General features: G+C 46.4%; 1 protein-coding gene across 1 annotated transcript in view; it reads right to left on the bottom strand.

Annotated features, from left to right (window-relative positions):
• PSMC5 (proteasome 26S subunit, ATPase 5) overlaps positions 1-20,087 on the bottom strand; it is a 152,683-nt gene extending 132,596 nt beyond the window's left edge. Inside the window, exon 1 of the mRNA XM_030220618.1 lies at positions 19,979-20,087. Coding sequence (XP_030076478.1) covers positions 19,979-20,026 — 48 coding nt within the window. The 5' untranslated portion in view covers positions 20,027-20,087. The remainder of the gene's footprint in view (positions 1-19,978) is intronic.
• Positions 20,088-21,632: the final 1,545 nt, after the last annotated feature.

Here is a 21,632-nt window from a genome sequence, read left to right as displayed (position 1 = left end):
TTTCTTCTAATAATAAAGATATTTTCAAAAAAAAAAAGAACTGGTTGAAAGATAGCAAGCAAAGAGTAGGGTTGAATGGTCAGTATTCTCAGTGGAGAAGGGTAGTTAGTGGGGTCCCGCAGGGGTCTGTGTTGGGACCGCTGCTTTTTAACATATTTATAAATGACCTAGAGATGGGAGTAACTAGTGAGGTAATTAAATTCGCAGATGACACAAAATTATTCAGGGTTATCAAGTCACAGGAGGAGTGTGAAAGATTACAGGAGGGCCTCGCGAGACTGGGGAATTGGCCGTGGAAGTGGCAGATGAAGTTGAACGTTGACAAGTGCAAAGTGATGCATGTGGGTAAGAGGAATCCGAATTACAGCTATGTCATGCAAGGTTCCGCGTTAGGAGTTACGGACCTAGAAAGGGATCTGGGAATCATCGTGGATAGGACGTTAAAAACTTCTGCTCAGTGTGCTACGGCAGCTAAGAAAGCGCACAGAAAGTTGAGTATTATTAGGAAAGGAATGGAAAACAAACACGAGGATGTTATAATGCTGTTGTATCGCTCCATGGTGTGACCGCACCTCGAGTATTGTGTCCAATTCTGGTCGCTGCATCTCAAAAAAGATATAAAAGAATTAGAAAAGGTGCAGAGAAGGGCGATGAAAATGATAAAGGGAATGGAATGACTTCCCTATGAGGAAAGGCTGAGAAGGTTAGGGCTCTTCAGCTTGGAGAAAAGGCGGCTGAGGGGTGATATGATAGAAGTCTTCAAGATAATGAGCGGATTAGAGCGGACAGATGTGAAGCATTTGTTTACACTTTCAAACAACAACAAAACCAGGGGACACAAGATGAAGCTATAATATGGTAGATTTAAAACAAACAGGAGAAAGTTTTTCTTTACTCAGCGTGTCGTTAGACTCTGGAACTCGTTGCCGGAGAATGCAGTGACAGCAGCTGGCCTTATAGAATTTAAAGGGGGTTTGGACAGATTCCTGAGGGAAAAGTCCATTGAACATTATTAATTGGTGGGGGGGGGGGGGGGGTGCCAGGTTCTTGAAACCTGGATTGGCCGCTGTCGGAGACAGGATGCTGGGCTTGATGGACCCTTGCTCTTTTCCTAGTATGGCGGTACTTATGTACCTGCTGAGGGCTGGTTTGTGGTTCACTGGCAAGTGCTGCTGCCCTCTGCCACACAGAGGGCCTGAGTTTAACTGCCAGGTCAGGTCGTCTCTTCACTGGAGAGACCAGAAATGCTTGAAAGGCAACAACCAGAGACCCTAGGGTGGGGTTCTCAGCCATCACTCAATGCTAAAATCTACTAGTCAGACTTTAGGTACATGGACCTCTCTGATCCTTGGCCATGGATTGACACTGCAATCACTGGGCTAAGTAATAAGTCAAAGAGGAAAATCTCCTGGATAAATGGAAATAAAGATTCATGGTACCATAATCCAAAGGAGGTCATTCCCAATTGATGTAGAAACCCAAAAGTAAAAAAATTACACACTCCCACATTAACATAGCTACAGTACACGCAGGAGAAAACACCAAGTCACCATTGGGTTTCTGGGTTATTTTTCAAGGGTGTCACCAACCCCCAGAAGCATTACAAGATTAAACTTAAAGACCTAAATATTGTACATCCTACAGGAAAGGAGGGATAGGACAGATCAGAGAACGGAATGATCTTCTTTTAGCTCATCAGCAAAATCCGTCCCTTCCTCTCTGAGCACGCCACCAGAACCCTTATCCTCACTCTTATCACCTCTCGCCTAGATTACTGCACCCTGCTTCTCACCGGCCTCCCACTTAGCCACCTCTTTCCTCTTCAATCAGTCCAAAACTCTGCTGCCCAACTCATTTTTCGCCAGAATCACTTTGCTCACACTAGCCCTCTCCTCAAGTCACTTCACTGGCTCCCAATCCGTTTCCGCATTCAATTCAAACTTCTCTTACTGACCTATAAATGCATTCACTCTTCCACTCCCCAGTACCTCTCCTCTCTTGTCTCTCCCTACACCCCCCCCCCCCCCCCCCACCGGGCACTCCGTTCTGTATATAAATCTTTCTTGCCTGTCCCCTTCTCCACTACTGCTAATTCCAGACTCCGTTCCTTTCACCTCGCTGCACCTCACGCCTGGAATAGACTTCCCGAACATGTACGTCTAGCCCCGTCCTTGCCCATTTTCAAATCCAGGCTAAAAGCCCACCTCTTTAACGCTGCTTTTGACTCCTAATCACTGCTCACTTGCCTGTACCTTTTATCCCCACCTCTTTAATTCCCTTACCTCTTAACTGTTCTGTCTGTTTGTCTGTCCTATTTAGATTGTAAGCTCTTTGAGCAGGGACTGTCTTTACGTGTATGGTGTACAGCTCTGCATATGTCTTGTAGCGCTATAGAAGTGTTAAGTAGTAGTAGTAGCTCCTGTCTTTTTCAGTAGTAACACAAAAGATGAGTAACATTCAGGTACAGTAGTTTCAATTGGAAAAGGTTTTCAATTAGCAATAATCACATCTCAAATTAACCTTACCGTCTACAATTGTAGGTATTTTCCAGTCCCTAAAGGGAGGGTGAAGAGATTTATCCAAGGTCATAAGTAATATCAGTGGGAGAAGCAGGATTTGAATCCTGGCTTCCCTGGTTCTCAGACCATTGCTCTAACCATTAGGCTACTCCTCTAGCCCATCATTGGCTGTGGGTTCCCAGGACAAGTTTGGGAAGCCCTGTGATAGATTCATTCAAATACCTCAAAGAACCGAAAGCAAACTGTTTTCATTATAAAGAAATTTCTAGAAAATTAATAAACAGAAACTTGGAAAATGACAGCAGATAAAGACCATAAAGCCTATCCTGTCTACACATCTACTATACCTTTGTCTCTCTCAGAAATCCTACATGTCTATCCCAAGCTTTCTTGAATTCAGATACAGCATTTTGTTTCCACCATCTCAACTCAGAGCCCAATCTACACATCCACCACCCTTGCCATAAAGTAGTATTTCTTTAGATTACTCCCAAATCTATCCCCCTTCACCCTATGCTTCCTTTCCAGAGCTTTGTTTCAATTGAAAGACTTCTCTCTTGTGCATTTATGCCACAGACACTTTGGAAGAAAGGCAGAAGAGAAAGATATGATAGAGATATCCAAGATCTACTTCTACACGATGCCCAACGGGGATACCCCAATCAACATTTGGCATACTGAAATCACCTATTAGTAATCATTTCCTTCATAGATATTATTAATGTCTTCAATTAAATCTCTGTCCACTTCTGCCTGTGAAGGAGGCCTGTACATCACATGTTCTATTCCCTCTTTCTAAATTAATCCACAGAGCCTCTTCCTTACCATAAGACCTGCAAATTCTGTCACTTTAATATTATCTTTAACATATAACACACCACCCCTCCAACCTTTCTTCCTACCTTGTTTTTCCTGAACAGATTATAGCCCAGTATATCTATATCCAAGTAATGGTTCTCCACCACTAAATCCAAGTTAGCCTCTTCCATCAAAGCCTCTTGACCAGGACCTTATTTCCCCATACTACAATCATTTGTATACACAGTTTTTCAGATGTTGCCCTTTTTCCTCCCCTTTCAATAGAGGTACATAATGTTTACTTACTTATAGGTGAACAAAGCCCCAAGGTAAGTAAAAGCCCTCAAGTTTAAAGACCACTTCAGTAGGTTAGCCAGTCTGCTGCGGAAGTGCTTCCCTTCTTTGATAGATGGACATCATAATCCAGGAAGATGAAACTCTAATGATACCATCCATACAGCAATGTAGTCATTTCCAGGATGCAAGATTCTCTGCTTTGGCTTTTACCTTCGACAGGAAGAACTAACGAGAATACCACTTTTGCATCTGCTTTGCTTTCTCTCCCAGAGCCATGAAGTCATTTCCGACACCTTTGGTGGAAACTTAGCAATATCATGGATAAGCAGCATCTGAAAATAGTAGGCTTTCCTTATCAGCGCTTTGCATTTGACTTGACATTCCTTATGCTGTTTTTTATTATTTTCAGTCGGTTCCTTCTTCCATTTTCTGAAGGATTTTCTTTTAGCTCTAATAGCTTCCTTCACTGCACTTTTTAACCACGCCAGCTGTCATTTGGTCTTCTGTCCTCCTTTTTTAATATGCGGAATATTTTTGACCAATGCAGTCACTCCTCTAAGTTTTTTTTTCACCGTACTTCTCATTTTATCATAGTCTCCTTTTTGAAACTTAAACGCTAACGTATTTGATTTTCTATGTATACTTACTTCAAAGCTAATATCAAATCCGAACATATTATGATCACTGTTATCAACCGGCCCGAGCGTCATAACCATTTGGCCTGGGCTTCCAAGATGGTGTTTTTGAACAGCATCCATGCCTGACGTAAATTTTTGACCCTTGCAGCCGCTCCTCTAAGTTTCTTTTTCACTGTTTTTCTCATTTTATCATAGTCTCCTTTTTTAAAGTTAAACGCTAACGTATTTGATTTCCTATGCATACTTACTTCAAAGCTAATATCAAATCCGATCATATTATGATCACTGTTATCAAGCGGCCCCATCACCATTACCTCCCGCACCTGATCATGTGCTCCACTAAGGACTAGGTCTAGAATTTTTCCTTCTCTCGTCGGTTCCTGTACCAGCTGCTCCATAAAGCAGTCCTTGATTTCATCAAGGAATTTTACCTCCCTAGCGTGCCCTGATGTTACATTTACCCAGTCAATATCGGGGTAATTGAAATCACCCATTATTATTGTGTTGCCCAGTTTGTTTGCGTCCCTAATTTCCTTTAACATTTCTGCATCCATCTGTTCATCCTGGCCAGGCGGACGGTAGTACACTATCAGTATCCTTTTCCCCTTTACACATGGAATTTCAATCCACAGTGATTCCAAGAAGTGTTTTGTTTCCTGCAGAATGTATCTATTTGAGTCAAGGCTCTCGCTAATATACAATGCTACCCCCTCCACCAATTCGATCCACCCTGTCACTACGATATAATTTATACCCCGGTATGAAAGTGTCCACCAGGTCTCAGAGATGCCTATTATACCTAATTTTTTATTTAGTGCAATATATTCTAACTCTCCCATCTTATTTCTTAGGCTTATTTGTTGTTCCTATTTACATCATGCTCAGTACTTGACAGTATTAATTTGCAATCTTTTGTCTGATTTTTATTTTTATTTAAGAACACCTGATCTACTATGGTCTCTTTTGCAACCTCACTATCAGGATATCCTATCTTCCCTGTTTTGGTGATATCTTTGAAAGATACCTTATCCTCCCCCCCCCCCCCCCCCCCCCCCCCGTTTCTAATTTAAAAGCTGCTCTATCTCCTTTTTAAATGCCGACGCCAGCAGTCTAGTCCCAACCTGGTTAAGGTGGAGCCCATCCTTTCGGAATAGGCTCCCCCTTCCCCAGAACGTTGCCCAGTTCCTAACAAATCTAAAACCCTCCTCCCTACATGAGCATCTCATCCACGCATTGAGACTCCGGATCTCTGCCTGTGTCTTGGGCCCTGCGCGTGGAATGGGTAGCATTTCAGAAAATGCTACCCTAGAGGATCTGGATTTGAGCTTTCTACCTAAGAGCCTAAATTTGGCTTCCAGAACCTCTCTCCCACATTTTCCTATGTCATTGGTACCCACATGTACCAAGACAGCAGACTCCTCCCCAGCACTATCTAGAATCCTATCTAGGTGACGCGTGAAGTCCGCCACCTTCGCACCAGGCAGGCAAGTCACCAGGCGATCCTCACATCCACCAGCCACCCAGCTATCTATATGCCTAATGATCGAATCACCAACTACAACAGCTGTCCTAACCTTTTCCTCCTGGTCAGAACTTGGAGACATATCCTTGGTGCGAGAGGATAGTACATCCCCTGGTGGGCAGGTCCTGGCTACAAGAGTACTTCCTACTTTACCAGGGTGATGCTCTCCTTCTAGGAGACCTCCCTGCTGCAAGGAAGCACAGTGGCTACCAGACTGGAGGTGGGACTTCTCTACAACATCCCTGTAACATAGTAGATGATGGCAGAAAAAGACCTGCACGGTCCATCCAGTCTGCCCAACAAGATAAACTCATATGTGCTAGTTTTTGTGTACACCTTACCTTGATTTGTACCTGTCTTTTTCAGGGCACAGACTGTATAAGTCTGCCCAGTACTATCCCCGCCTCCCAACCACCAGCCCCGCCTCCCATCCTTATAGTATTAAGGATATTAGCCTAATATAAAAGTGTATTTTAGTTTATATAGTATATTGTATTATTTGTTTCCTTCTTACATGGTAATGAAATGAATTTAAAACTCTTTAAGAGCACACCTTGCTTGTTACCCTAATTACAATAACTGACTATAAATGAAGAGTTGTCCTAGGGGTGGGTGGGAAGACTAAACTAGATCCTGCAGTACCTGCTAGATTCTGTTAATGCTGTGGTACAGAGTTTTTAAAACTAAGTGGAAAAGACTATGGAGATTAGTTGATAAAATTTGCTTTTTATATTTTTTGTTTTGCCTAACACTAACCTACAATTCCTCCTTTAAACCCCAATCTTTAAGTTCCCAAAGCACAAAGCAAAATAGCATTCACTTACCAGAGAAATGTCCTCTTCTCTCATAACTTCTCAGAAAGAAAGTTCAGTGGGACCTTTCCTCTTTATATAGTTTTGAATCTAAGGGGCCTTTTTTAAACAGGCTCTTTGAGCTGACTCAGCAACCTATGCAAGTATTCTACTTCCCCACACCTTAATTAACACTTAATTGAGGTCGCTGGATGAGCTACCTCTCCAGCAGCCAAGGAACAGAAAATAACTGCCTTTTAGAACAAGTTTTTTTGGTTGTTTAGTTTCTACCTCTAGAAAAGGTTTCAGTTTAAAACTATGGGGAAAATGCCTATTTCTAGAGAAAATTTCAGTTTAAAACTATGGAAAAAGGGTTTGTACACTATGGTAACTAGTTAATGATGCTTGCTTTTCTCTCTCTCTCTCTTTTTATTCCCCCCTTAATACTAAATTAGGTCCTGCTTGCTTTTCTCTCTCTGTCTGTTTATTCCCCCTTAATACTAAACTAGATCCTGCAGTGCCTGCTAGATTCTGTTAATGCTGTGGTACAGAGTTTTTAAAACTAAGTGGAAAAGACTATGGAGATTAGTTGATAAAATTTGCTTTTTATATTTTTTGTTTTGCCTAACACTAACCTACAATTCCTCCTTTAAACTTCAATCTTTAAGTTCCCAAAGCACAAAGCAAAATAGCATTCACTTACCAGAGAAATGTCCTCTTCTCTCAGAACTTCTCAGAAAGTTCTGAGGGAACAGTTTGTTCTACCTGCCTAACAGTTTGTTTTACCTGCCTGAAGATAACCTTATAGTTATTTCTAGCCTGATCACTCCCTATATGTGTTCAGTAGTGTACAAATCACCTGATCAGAACTGATTAAAGCATACCTTGAATATGTCTTGTCACCCACACAATATAGCTACTTTTCTAATTTAAAATAACTACAAAATAATTCCCACTAGGATATGGGAGGAACCCCCTGCCCACCCTATGTATACGCTGTAGATTAAGTTTAGCTGCTTCATATCATCAGAGATAAGTATTTAACTTGCAGTTTATTGACATTTATAATAGTTTTAAATGTCTTAGCTAGAAATTCTTGTACAAACATTCCTAGCATGAAATTGCTAACTGTTGCTCCATGCAGGTTCCCTCACTCATGCCTTCTTTATCAGAAGACAAAAGTTATTTATACTGTTTGTTTCATTCATAGCCTCTTCTTTTTTTTTTTTTTTTTTAGGAATCCACTTCTTATTCCACTCCACTTTTAATTCCACCACCGTTTCAATGAAAAAAAAATGATTCCCCAATGCTGCTTTTGATTCTGTATGTATAAGGTAAAATTATGTATCATACCTGATAATTTTCTTTCCATTAATCATAGCTGATCAATCCATAGACTGGTGGGTTGTGTCCATCTACCAGCAGGTGGAGATAGAGAGCAATGTTTTGCCTCCCTATATGTGGTCATGTGCTGCCGGAAACTCCTCAGTATGGTCGATATCAAAGCTCCATCCGCAGGACTCAGCACTTAGAGAATTACACCCACAAAGGGACACTACTACTACTACTTAACATTTCTAAAGCGCTACCAGGGCTGGACACTCTGCCCAGCTCACCACCACCGAAGCAGGGGAGGGGAATCAACCCATCTCATCACCGCCAAAGCGGTGGTGGGGAAACCACACCCGCCGACGCGGGGGGAACTGGCTTATCCTGCTACCGCAATCGCAGGAGGAGCTGGCTTACCCTAACACCGCCGAAGCGGGAGGGATACAAAGATACCCTACTGCCACACGAAGCGGGAGGGAGCGCCGGCTGAATTTAGTTATCAATCCAGCCACTGTCGAAACGGGGGGAGAGGAAGCAGCAGCTCACTGTAACACAAAATCGTCTCAACTCAAGGAAAATCCAATTGGAAGAACTTGAACACAAAGTCCTCCTGAACAGGAACTGAAGACTAAACTTGAACCTGAAATATAACCAGAACACAAACAATACAGATATCTGGGAGGGGGGGGCTATGGATTGATCTGCTATGATTAATGGAAAGAAAATTATCAGGTATGATACATAATTTACCTTCCATCTCATCAAGCAATCCATAGACTGGTGGGAAGTACCGAAGCAGTACTCACCCAGGGCGGGACATGGAAATCCCAGAACGCAATACTGAAGCTCCAAACTGGGCCTCGGCCCGAACAGCCACATCCAAGCGGTAATGTCGTGAGAAGGTATGAGCAGACGCCCAAGTTGCCACTCTACAAATCTCTTCCAAGGAGACGGATCTTGACTCTGCCATCGAGGCCACCTGTGCTCTAGTAGAGTGAGCCTTCAGCCAAATAGGCGGCACCTTCCCTGCAGCCACATAAAGCTGTCGCAATCGTCTCCTTGACCCAATGTGCCACATTAGGCTTAGATGCCTGCAGACCTCTACGAGGGCCTGCGAACAGCACGAACAGGTGATCCGACTTCCGGAAATCATTGGTCACTTCCAAGTATCTGATGATAACTCGTCTAACATCCAGACATTTGAGAGCCGGGCACTCCTCCCTATGAAAGGAGGGTAGACAAAGCTGCTGATTCACATGGAAGCGAGAAACAATCTTGGGCAAGAAGGAAGGCACTGGGCGAATCGACACTCCTGCCTCAGTGAACCGCAGGAACGGTTCTCTACACGAGAGTGCCTGGAGCTCGGAAACTCTTCTGGCTGAAGTGATAGCCACCAAAAAGACCGCTTTCAACGTCAGGTCCTTCAGCGACGCCCTCGACAAGGGCTCAAAGGGCGGCTTCTGCAAGGCCCGTAGTACCAGATTGAGATTCCACGTAGGCACTATCAAGTGCAGAGGAGGGCGCAGGTGATTAACTCCCTTAAGAAAGCATACCACATCTGGCTGCGAAGCCAGGGAAGCACCCTTCAGTCGACTCTTGAAGCAAGCTAGAGCCGCCACCTGGACTTTCAGCGAACTGAGAGACAGGCCTTTCTCCAGACCTTCTTGCAGGAACGCCAACACTGAAGAAACTGGAGCAGTGAAGGGCGACAGAGAGCCTGCCTCACACCACGATACAAAGGTACGCCAAACCCTGGCGTAAGTATAGAAATGCTAAATAGTAGTAATAGTAGTAGTAGAAGAGCGCTTCCTCGCTCTCAGCATAGTGGCAATGACCTTGTCTGAGAAGCCCTTCTTCCTCAGCCGCTTCCGCTCAAGAGCCAGGCCGTAAGACCAAAGGGGGAGGGATCCTCCATCACCACGGGACCCTGAGGCAAGAGGCCCCGCTCCGCTGGCAGCCGCAGAGGTCTGCCCACTGAAAGCCTGATTAAGTCCGCATACCACGGACGTCTGGGCCAATCTGGACCCACCAGGACCACCCGGCCTGGGTGCTTTGCCACCCGGCCTAGAACTCTGCCCATCATGGGCCAGGGCGGGAACACGTAGAGAAGCTCCTGTACTGGCCACTGCTGGAGAAGAGCATCAACCCTAGTAGCGCTATAGAAATGCTAAGTAGTAGTAGTAGTAGAGATCGAGGGTCCCGTCCTCTGCTGAAAAACCACGGCACTTGGCAATTGGCCGAGGATGCCATCAGATCCAAGCTCGGCTTGCCCCAGCGCTTCGTGATGTCCAAGAACGCCCGAGCAGACAGCTGCCACTCTCCGGGATCCAAGGTATGGCGACTGAGAAAGTCTGCCTTGACATTCATGACTCCCGCAATGTGAGCCGCCGACAGATGTTCCAGATTCGCATCCGCCCACAGGCATAGCTTCATGGCCTCCTTGGCTAGAGGGGCGCTCCTGGTACCTCCCTGGCGATTGACATAGGCCACAGCTGTGGCATTGTCCGACAGGACCCATACTGGCCTCAGCACCAGTACCGGGAGAAACTCTAGAAGCGCCAACCGAATGGCTCGGAGTTCCAGGAGGTTGATGGACAACTTTGCCTCTGCAGGAGACCAGAGCCCCTGTGCTGTCCTTCCCAGGCAGTGGGCTCCCCAGCCCGTCAAGCAGGCGTCCGTCGTGACGACAACCCACTCCGGGGTCGTAAGAGGCATTCCTGTGGACAGCTTGTCTGGCCTCAGCCACCAACTCAGCGCCTTGCGCACTGCTGGATTCAAGGGAAGGCGTATAGCGTAATCCTCCGAAACCGGAGTCCAACGCCACAGAAGAGAGTGCTGTAGTGATCTCATATGGGCCCTGGCCCAGGGCACTACTTCCATCATGGCCATCATGGAACCCAACAGCTGCACATAGTCCCAAGCCCGAAGAGTAGAGGAGGCTAGGAACCGGTCCACCTGGGCCCGAAGCTTGAGACTCCGGCTGTCTGGCAGGAACACTCTGCCCACTTGGGTGTCGAACCGAACACCCAGATACTCCAGGGACTGAGTCGGGCGCAGCTGGCTTTTCTCCCAGTTGATGATCCATCCCAGGGAGCTCAGAAGAGCAATGGCCCTATCTGTAGCTCTCCCACACTCTGCATAGGAGGGGGCTCGGATCAGCCAGTCGTCCAGATAGGGATGGACTTGCACTCCTTCCTTGCGGAGATAAGCCGCGATGACCACCATTACTTTGGAGAAGGTCCGCGGAGCCGTAGCCAACCCGAACAGGAGGGCTCTGAACTGGAAGTGCCGGCCCAGTACTGCAAAGCGCAGAAAGCGATGATGAGGCGGCCAGATGGGAATGTGCAAGTAAGCTTCCTTGATGTCCAAGGATGCCAGGAATTCTCCTTTTTGCACCGCGGCTATCACGTAGCTTAGAGTCTCCATTCTGAAATGCCGTATTCTCAAGGCCCGATTTACTCGCTTGAGATCGAGAATAGGCCGAGAAGAACCTCCTTTTTTGGTACCACAAAGTAAATGGAGTAGCATCCCTTGCCAAGTTGATCTACTGGTACTGGGACCACCGCGCCCAGGCGGATCAGGTTGTCCAGAGTCTGCTGAACTGCCGCTGCTTTGAAGGGAGACTTGCAGAGAGAGTTCACGAACCCGTCTCTCAGGGACCGGTAGAACTCCAACTTGTAGCCGTCTCTGATGACTTCCAGAACCCAAGTGCCTGAAGTTACCCTGGTCCATTCGCCCAGAAATGAGGACAGCCTTCCTCCAATCTGCTCTGGGCCATGGACCAGGGCCCCGTCATTGGGTACAAGACCCTGAGGGAGGGCCGGAGGACGAACCTCCGGGACGGCGGTCTCTGCGAAAGGAATGCGGCTTGGGGTGAAATTCCGCTTGAAGGAGGAAGAGGAGCCCGACTTGCCAGGGCGATACCGACAGGCTTCCTGAAAACGGCCCTTGGAGGAACCAGGGTGAGCACTGCCGGCCCGTGCCCTGACCTCCGGCAACCTCTTGCCTTTAGAAGTGCCGAGCTCCGTCACGATCTTGTCCAGCTCATCCCCAAAGAGCAGCTTGCCCTTAAAAGGCAACTTGGCTAGGCGAGATTTTGAGGCATGGTCAGCAGACCAGTGCTTAAGCCATAGCCACCGACGGGCAGAGACTGTCTGAGCCATACCCTTAACCGAGGCTCTCAAGACATCATACAGCAAGTCTGCCAGGTAGGCCAAGCCCGACTCCAGGGCCGGCCAGTCCGCCCTCAAGGAAGGATCCGAGGGGGGAGCCCGCTGCAAAACGGTCAGGCATACTCTGGCCACATAAGAGCCGCAAACCAAGGCTTGTAAACTCAGGGCGGCCGCCTCGAAGGCCCACTTTAAGGCCGCCTCCAATCTCCTGTCCTGAGCGTCCTTCAGGGCAGTGCCACCATCCACCGGCAGAGCCGTCTTCTTAGTCACCGCAGTGATTAAAGAGTCCACTGTGGGCCAGAGAAAGGCCTCCCGTTCACCCTCCGGCAGAGGGTACAGACGGGACATGGCCCTGGCTACTTTAAGTCTCGCTTCAGGGACATCCCATTGAGCCGAAATTAACGTCTGCATGGCTTCATGAATGTGGAAGGTTCTAGGCGGGCGCTTCGTTCCCAGCATAATAGCTGAGCCTGCTGAGGCTGAGAGAGGGCCTTCCTCTGGAGAGGAAATGTTTAAAATGCTCATGGCCTGCACTAACAGGTTGGACAAATCCTCTGAGAGAAAGAGCCGTGCTGCAGAGGGGTCATCCCACTCCATCCAAGCGAGGATCAGCCTCCTCCAAAGAATCCCCTAAGGACCTTTGGGAGAGCTCAGATACGCTGCCCTCATCTACATCAGAGGAGACAGAGTCCCCTAGGGCCTGGAGATCCACCCGAGGGCGTTTGATCATAGAAGCCTCATCACCCTTGTCAGACAGGGGAGCAGGAGCAGCGTTTTGCAGAAGAAAGGCCTGATGCAGCAGCAAAATGAACTCAGGGGAGAAACCCCCCAGCCTGTGCACCTCTGCAGCCTGGGCAACAGCCCTACAGGCACTCTCAACCTGCACTCCCAAGAGCGGGGGAGAGGCGCGCTGTGCATTCAAAATGGCGTCCATCACGTCACTCTGCAAAGGAGTCATGCGGGAAGAATGGCGCTTCAAATTCGTCAACTTTTTGCCGCCGCCCAAATCAAGGGCGGTCATCTTTTTACTGTCTCCCACCTCGAGGGTGGCCCAAGAAGAAGCCGTCCGAGCAGCGTGGCCTAGTGGTTAGGGTGGTGGACTTTGGTCCTGGGGAACTGAGGAACTGAGTTCAATTCCCACTTCAGGCACAGGCAGCTCCTTGTGACTCTGGGCAAGTCACTTAACCCTCCATTGCCCCATGTAAGCCGCATTGAGCCTGCCATGAGTGGGAAAGCGCGGGATACAAATGTAACAAAAAAAAAAAAACTGGAAGGGCAGCTAACGGGGGATGGGCGCCTACGGCGGGAAAAAACGCCAAACCAGAGGAAAAACCGGCTAACTCGCCCAACTCCGAAAAGGCGCCCCAAAAAGGTGTCTCAGCCTCCGATCCCCCCGCTTCCCCGCTAGATGGGCACACGCGGTCCAGGGAGCGTTTTTTCACGCCCTTGCCATCCGACGCCATTAGCCACGTGGAGAACGTTCGGGGAACCCCCTGCCTGCTAAAAAAGGTAAAATTACCTGCTTCTTGCTACAAGCTGCAACGAATTGGTGTCCCAGTGAGCAGCTGCAAGGAAAGCTGTTCTGCTTCAAAATCGCCTTCGTTTTTTTTTTTGTTTTTTTTTACCGGAGCCAGTGGGAGGGGGGAGAAAAGGAGGGACCTGGAACCACCAGGTTTCACTTGCTCAGGAAGAGCCCTCAACCCCAGGTACTCAACAAAACCTAAACAATTAGGCTTGGAAACCTAGCCAGAGCTGCTGCTGAGTGACCACCACCTGCTGAGATAGAGAACATACTGAGGAGTTTCCAGCAGCACATGACCACATATAGGGAGGCAAAAGATTACTCTCTATCTTCACCTGCTGGTAGATGGACACAACCCACCAGTCTATGGATTGATCTGCTTGATGAGATGGAATCCCTTATTTAAAATGAGAACAAAGCTAATCCGTCTATATCCTATAGTAAATTTAATATCAGACAGAATCCAATATAGACAACAGGAAGCTGCCAGCACTTCCGACACACAAGCATTTTCATTCCTACACTTGAAGGATATAAAGAAGATGGCTGCATGTTCAGTAAATCAGGTTTTTTGTGAAGATTTGGGCATCTTGACTCAAATTATACCTTTAGTAGTCAGTATTTCATTGCTTAACACAAGGATAATAGCCTTCTACTTCTCCCTCAAAATAAAAACACATTTATCTGAAAAGACTTCCTTAACATGTCACTCAGATTTTACTGCTGCCAAGAATAATCCTTGCAGAATCAGGCAATCTTAATGGCTTAAAGTTGGTTTAAGCATTTGTCTTGAAACTGGCTTTGAAGTCCCATCAACATGGTTTTTATTTATTTTATTTATTTCATATTTGTAGCCCGACTTATTCCAAAGCAGGTAACAAGTAAAACATACATGAAATCAGTTAACGAACAACAAAACAAATAACAGAACAAATTACTTCATCATAAGAAAATTCTCACCCAAGTCATTTAAATATTGAAAAATATTTCAATCCTCCAAGTAAGCCTTTAAAAAGTAATGGATCTTCAGAACTCTTTTAAAATTGCTAGAGATTACCACATAATTATAGATCGTCTGCAAAGCCACTCCACAGAACAGTTCTGGCAATTGAGATAGCATAATGATAATCCATAGGTGTAGGGAAACAGTTGCTGCAATCTTTCAAAACACAAGGGACGTTTAGGATGATACACTTTCAAAACATTCATAAAATACACAAGAACATTAGCACAGACTTGTTGATGAATTAACACAAGAACTTTGAACATAACAGGCAGCCAGTGCAAATATTTTAAAACAGGGGAGATATATGTGGATTTTAGTACCTCAGTAATTAACCGTGCCACCACATTCTGGACCTGCACAGCCTGGAATCTAGCAGATGAAACTTGATTACTGTAATTTATTGTATCTAGTAATGTCACTAGAACGAGACTCTGCACGATCGTCCTAAAATCCACAGTAGGATCATCCCCTTCAATTTACTTAACACCCGTAACATTGTCAACTTGTTTTTGCATAGACTCCTAAACTTTGAACAAAAGTCTTGTCAGTTTGACCCTATTAGATAAACATGGATCCAAATTTCTATCAACCTACATAATCTCTTTTTTTAACAGGTTCAGAGACAATTTATGCCAAGACATCCAATTCAGAATTTTATCAAAACATTCCCTCAATCTTAAAGTTAGATCATTATTTTCGACTGAGAAGAACTGGATATCATCAGTGTACATCCTATATGCCACACACAGTTTCTGCAATACTTTTCCCAGACATACCATAAACAAATTAAAGAGCAGTGCCAAGAAGGCAGAGCCCTGCGGCAAGCCTGATTAATGGCAAAATCTTCAGAGTAACGATTGTGAATTCAGACATGAAATAACTGCTGCCGTAAGTATAAAAACCATACCACCACTTTATCTTATATGCAAACAACACATTCATCAAGAGTCTATGATCAATGGTGTCAAAAAAGCTGAGGCAATATCTCAAGTCCGGCTTCCCACTTAACCATCTATCCCCCCTTCAATCCGTTCAGAACTCTGCTGCACGTCTTATATTCCGCCTGAACCGATAATCTCATATCACCCCTCTCCTCAGGTCACTTCACTGGCTTCCGATCAGATACCACATACAGTTCAAGCTTCTCCTTACCTACAAATGCACTCAGTCTGCAGCCCCTCATTACCTCTCTAACCTCATCTCCCCTTACGTTCCCGCCCGAAACCTCTGCTCACAGGACAAATCCCTCCTCTCAGTACCCTTCTCCACCACCGCCAACTCCAGGCTCCGCCCATTCTGCCTCGCCTCACCCTATGCTTGGAATAAACTTCCTGAGCCCTTACGCCAAGCCCCCTCCTTACCCAACTTCAAATCCTTGCTCAAAGCCCACCTCTTCAATGTTGCTTTCAGCACCTAACCTTTATACCTTTCAGGAAATCTAGACTGCCCCAATTTGACTGCCCCTACTTGACTGACTGTACATTTGTCCTTTAGATTGTAAGCACTTTGAGCAGGGACTGTCCTTCTATGTTAAATTGTACAGCGCTGCATTGGCGCCCCGTATAAGAGGCTTAGCCCAGCTGTGGCCTTCCCCGCCTGCCTCGCTCGTTCTCTTCCAAATGTCCGGAGACTCCCGTCCCGCTAAATTCTGCCTCTGCTTCTGTTGAGTAGCGACAGGAACAAGCACAGTGCTAAGCCGCTGCTTCTCTCGACAGCCATTATTATAACAAAAAAGCGCGGGGCCACACCAGCCTTCAGGCACGTGCTGTCGACTCTGCCGTCCTCTGCCCTCACTGAGGTCAATTTTCTGTTCCGGTAGCAGAGAACTGGCAGAGCCGACAGCGCGTGCCTGAAGGCTGGTGCGGCCCCGCGCTTCTTTTTGTTCTTGACAGAGGCGTTTTGAAGAGGCCCAGAGGAGGGAGAGAACATGGCTAGAAACGGTAAGGGTCCATACAGCTGTTACAAAGTGTGTCGATTGGAAGAGTTGGTAGTACTTTGGAGCGCAACAGATATTTAGCTGTACCCATGGAGGACTTCGTTCAGACATCATTAACTATTTAACTAGAAGTACAGTTAACGGAATGTACACAAATATTAGTTTTAAGTGCAATAGGTAACTCTCCTAAAGCTCCTTTCGTTGTTGCTACGTGCCTGTGGTGAGCACTTTTGTACAATAAACTTTTTGCTATTATAATAATCATACAGAAATACAACCTGTGGCAGATTCATGTAGTCTTGCTTAGAGCTAGCTATGTCGCATTTTAGTACTGGCCAGATTTTGAAGATTTTTGTCAGTGTTCTTAGCAAGTTGTGATGTAATTTGAGAACAACAAAAAAAAGATCACTGATAGGTGATAAACAGAAGTAAAATGATGGAGTATTATTTTGTAGATGTTATGTTAAATGGAAAGGGACAGGGACTTTCTGTGGTTACTGCCGTCCTCTGCCCCCGCTGACGTCAATTTCCCGTTCCAGGGGCAGAGGACCGGCAGAGCCAACTGCATGGCCCCGCGCTTCTTTTTGTTCTAATGATGGCTGTCGAGAGAAGCAGCGGCTTAGCGCTGTGCTTGTTCCTGTCACTGCTCAACAGAAGCAGAGGCAGAATTTAGCTGGACGGGAGCAGGGGAGAGCCAGGGACATGCAAAAGAGCAGGGGAGAGAAAGAGGGGCCATGGAAGAGAGCAGGGGAGAGCCAGGGATATGGAAAAGAGCAGGGAAGAGCCAGAGATGGATGGGGAGAGAAAGAGGGGCCATGGAAAAGAGCAGGGGAGAGCCAGAAAGAAGATGCTGGATGGAAAGAGGGGTACAGAGAGAGAGAGGGGACATGGGCAGGAGAGAGAGAAGCTGCTGGGGAGAAACGCTGAAAGAAAGGAGAGAGAAAGAAAGAGGGAAAATGCTGGAAGGAGGAGGCAGACAGAGGGAAGACACTGGACAGAAGGGCAGGGAGGGAAAGAGGAAAGACACTGGAAGGATGGGGAGAGACAGGGCATGCTGAATGGAAAAGGGTTGAGAGAACTGTCTAGAAGGAAGGGGAGATAGAGGGAGACAATGGTGCTGCCTTTCCACGCATAAGGTTGTAGCTCGTCCTGTCCTTGGAATTAGTGCTGTTATGGTTTAGTAAGGTTATGAGTGTGTTTTTGCACAAGTTTGTGTACAGTGTTTTGCAGTGGAGAGATTGTGTATTGGCCTTACTGAGGTGGCACCAAAACATCAGAAAGGGTTTTAGAGCCTAAATCACGACACACTACCTCTTGAAAGATCTACATATAGTCGTTCATAAAAGGAGCTCATTGTGAACACTTTCCACCCTAAAAGGGTGTTTTGTGGCTCTATATGAGAATTGTGATATTATGATCCCTTGTTTCATATAGTTGACGGCAGTGGCGTAGCTAGGGTAGTTGACACCCGGGGCCGGTCATTGTTTAACCACCCCCCCCCCCCCCCCCCCGAAATCCAGTACTAGGCATACCGAGAATACAAAACACTCAGGACCTATAGAGCAATTCTACCATACCATAAGCAGCAATTTGTACGAGTCACACAAGGAAAAGGAATGAACTACAGTGAGCACTAGAACATCAATTCACCTATTGTAAAACGAAAACAGACAGATTAGTACAGATTGTCGATCCTGCACAGTCAATGCCAACCGAAAGCCATGTCTTTTTCACAAATAGATACACTCTAATCCACTATAGAATAAGTAATCATAAACTTTCTATTTAGACAAAAATTAAACTGAACCCCCAAGATGCCAGACTCTGCATACAATGCAACACCACAGAAACAGAAAATGTCCTCTAGTACTGTGCAAAATATAAAGACAGCAGATGTAAATTTGAAAAAACTAACAAATACCAATCACCACTTTACAAATTAACAAATGGAAATAAAACAAATAATATCATTTTATTGGACTAATACATTTAGCTTTCAGAGGCCAAAACCTCCTTCCTCAGGTCAATTCAGTATAGTACTGTTACAGTGTCCACCACTGGCTCTGGCACAGACCGTATAAGTCTGCCCAGCACTATCCCCGCCTCCCAACCACCAGTCCCGCCTCCCGATCTTGACTAAGCTCCTGAGGATCCATTCCTTCGGCACAGGATTCCTTTATGCTTATCCCACGCATGTTTGAATTCCGTTATTGTTTTCATTTCCACCACCTTCCGTGGGAGGGCATTCCAAGCATCCACTACTCTCTCCGTGAAAAAATACTTCCTGACATTTTTCTTGAGTCTGCCCCCCTTCAATCTCATTTCATGTCCTCTCGTTCTACCGCCTTTGCACCTCCGGAAAAGGTTCGTTTGCGTATTAATACTTTTCAAATAGTTGAACGTCTGTATGATATCACCCCTGTTTCTCCTTTCTTCCAGAGTATACATGTTCCGGTCATCAAGTCTCTGCTCATACGTCTTGTAATGCAAATCCCTTACCATTCTCGTAGCTTTTCTTTGCACCGCTTCAATTCTTTTTACATCCTTCGCAAGGTACGGCCTCCAAAACTGAACACAGTACTCTAGGTGGGGCCTCACCAACGACTTATACAGGGGCATCAACACCTCCTTTCTTCTGCTGGTCACACCTCTCTCTATACAGCCTAACAACCTTCTAGCTACGGCCACCGCTTTGTCACACTGTTTCGTCGCCTTCAGATCCTCAGATACTATCACTCCAAGATCCCTCTCCCCGCCTTTCTTCAAACATAGCCAATGAACCAAGCTCGTTTGCGATTCGTCAGTTTGGAATGCACCACCTATAAATTTAAAGCATGCCTAGCAAAGAAATCCAATAAGATACACACATTCACAGATACACGGTCTCCTATATCTTCTTTAGTGTAGGAGTTTGATGTTCTTATTTATCTTTCGTGTTTCGCAAAATCTTTGAATCAGCAGACTCGTTTGTTAAAAGGAATCCTGTTCAGAAGGAATGGATCCTAAGGAGCTTAGCCGAGATTGGGTGGCAGAGCCAGTGGCGGGAGACGGAGATGGTGCTGGGCAGACTTATATGGTCTGTGCCAGAGTCGGTGGTTGGGAGGCGGGGCTAGTGCTGGGCAGACTTATACGGTCTGTGCCCTGAAGAGCATAGGTACAAATCAAAGTAGGGTATACAGAAAAAGTAGCACATATGAGTTTGTCTTGTTGGGCAGACTGGAGGGACCGTGCGGGTCTTTTTCTGCCGTCATCTACTATGTTACTATGTTATCTCAGAAGGCTGCAGCATCCGGAGTTACTGTGGGATTATCAGAAAGACAGAGCCCACCTGGATCCTCTGCATCGCTCACAGAATCAAGAGCAGAGAGAGACTCGGGGGGGGGGGGGGCAGGAAGAACGGGTCACAGCCAAAGACCCCTCCCTCACACACCAAACCGTCCTGTCTCACCTGCTCCGGCCCGTCCGGTGCCATCTTACACTCTCCCGGCGGCGACATCAGGCTCAACACAAGAAGAAGCACTGCAGGAAATGACACAGCAACAACGACGTCCGGCGACGGCGAATTACTTCAGGCACAACACAAACCGGAAATGACGCAGCAACCACGTTCAGCGGCGGCGATGACAAGCAGGTTTAACAGACAGGAGGAGTGGATGGAAGTCCACTGTAAGCAAGTTAATCTCTGTTTCCACTCCCCCCGCACAGCCGTCATCCAGTACACTCAAAGCAAGCAAACCTATGAGCTGCTGAAATGAGATTTAATAGACAGGAGTGGAAGTGAGTCTATCTAGTCCACTGTAAGCAAGGAAGCCAATTTGGTTACTCTCTGTTTCCACTCCCCCGTGCAGCCGTCATCTCTAGTGCACTCAAAACAAAGAAAGCAAACCTATGAGCTGCTGAAAGGAGGTTTAATAGACAGGAGTGGAACTGAGCCTATCTAGTCCACTGTAAGCAAGGAAGCCAATTTGGTTACTCTCTGTTTCCACTCCCCCGTGCAGCCGTCATCTCTAGTGCACTCAAAACAAAGAAAGCAAACCTATGAGCTGCTGAAAGGAGGTTTAATAGACAGGAGTGGAACTGAGCCTATCTAGTCCACTGTAAGCAAGGAAGCCAATTTGGTTAATCTCTGTTTCCACTCCCCCGTGCAGCCGTCATCTCTAGTGCACTCAAAACAAAGAAAGCAAACCTATGAGCTGCTGAAAGGAGATTTAATAGACAGGAGTGGAAGTGAACCTATCTAGTCCACTGTATGCAAAGTAGCCAATTAGGACAAGTTAAGTTTCCCCTTCCCAGCGCAGCCGTCATCCCCATTCACTCAAAACACAGCAAGCAAACCTAGGAGCTGCTGCTGCAAGGGGTTTAATAGACAGGAGTGGAAGTGAGCCTATCTAGTCCACTGTAAGCAAGGAAACCAATTTGGTTAATCTCTGTTTCCACTCCCCCGCGCAGCCGTCATCCAGTACACTCAAAGCAAAGCAAACAAACCTAGGAGCTGCTGCAAGGAGATTTAATAGACAGGAGTAAGTATGCCAATCTCAATTTCCACTCCTCCACGCAGCCGTCATCTCTAGTGCACTCAAAACAAAGAAAGCAAACCTATGAGCTGCTGAAAGGAGGTTTAATAGACAGGAGTGGAACTGAGCCTATCTAGTCCACTGTAAGCAAGGAAGCCAATTTGGTTAATCTCTGTTTCCACTCCCCCGTGCAGCCGTCATCTCTAGTGCACTCAAAACAAAGAAAGCAAACCTATGAGCTGCTGAAAGGAGATTTAATAGACAGGAGTGGAAGTGAACCTATCTAGTCCACTGTAAGCAAGGAAGCCAATTTGGTTAATCTCTGTTTCCACTCCCCCGTGCAGCCGTCATCTCTAGTGCACTCAAAACAAAGAAAGCAAACCTATGAGCTGCTGAAAGGAGGTTTAATAGACAGGAGTGGAACTGAGCCTATCTAGTCCACTGTAAGCAAGGAAGCCAATTTGGTTAATCTCTGTTTCCACTCCCCCGTGCAGCCGTCATCTCTAGTGCACTCAAAACAAAGAAAGCAAACCTATGAGCTGCTGAAAGGAGGTTTAATAGACAGGAGTGGAACTGAGCCTATCTAGT

Source organism: Microcaecilia unicolor, chromosome 12 (assembly GCF_901765095.1).
Source record: "Microcaecilia unicolor chromosome 12, aMicUni1.1, whole genome shotgun sequence".
NCBI lineage: Eukaryota > Metazoa > Chordata > Amphibia > Gymnophiona > Siphonopidae > Microcaecilia > Microcaecilia unicolor.
Note: the sequence above shows the minus strand (reverse complement) of the source record. Positions and strands in the feature narration are given on the sequence as shown.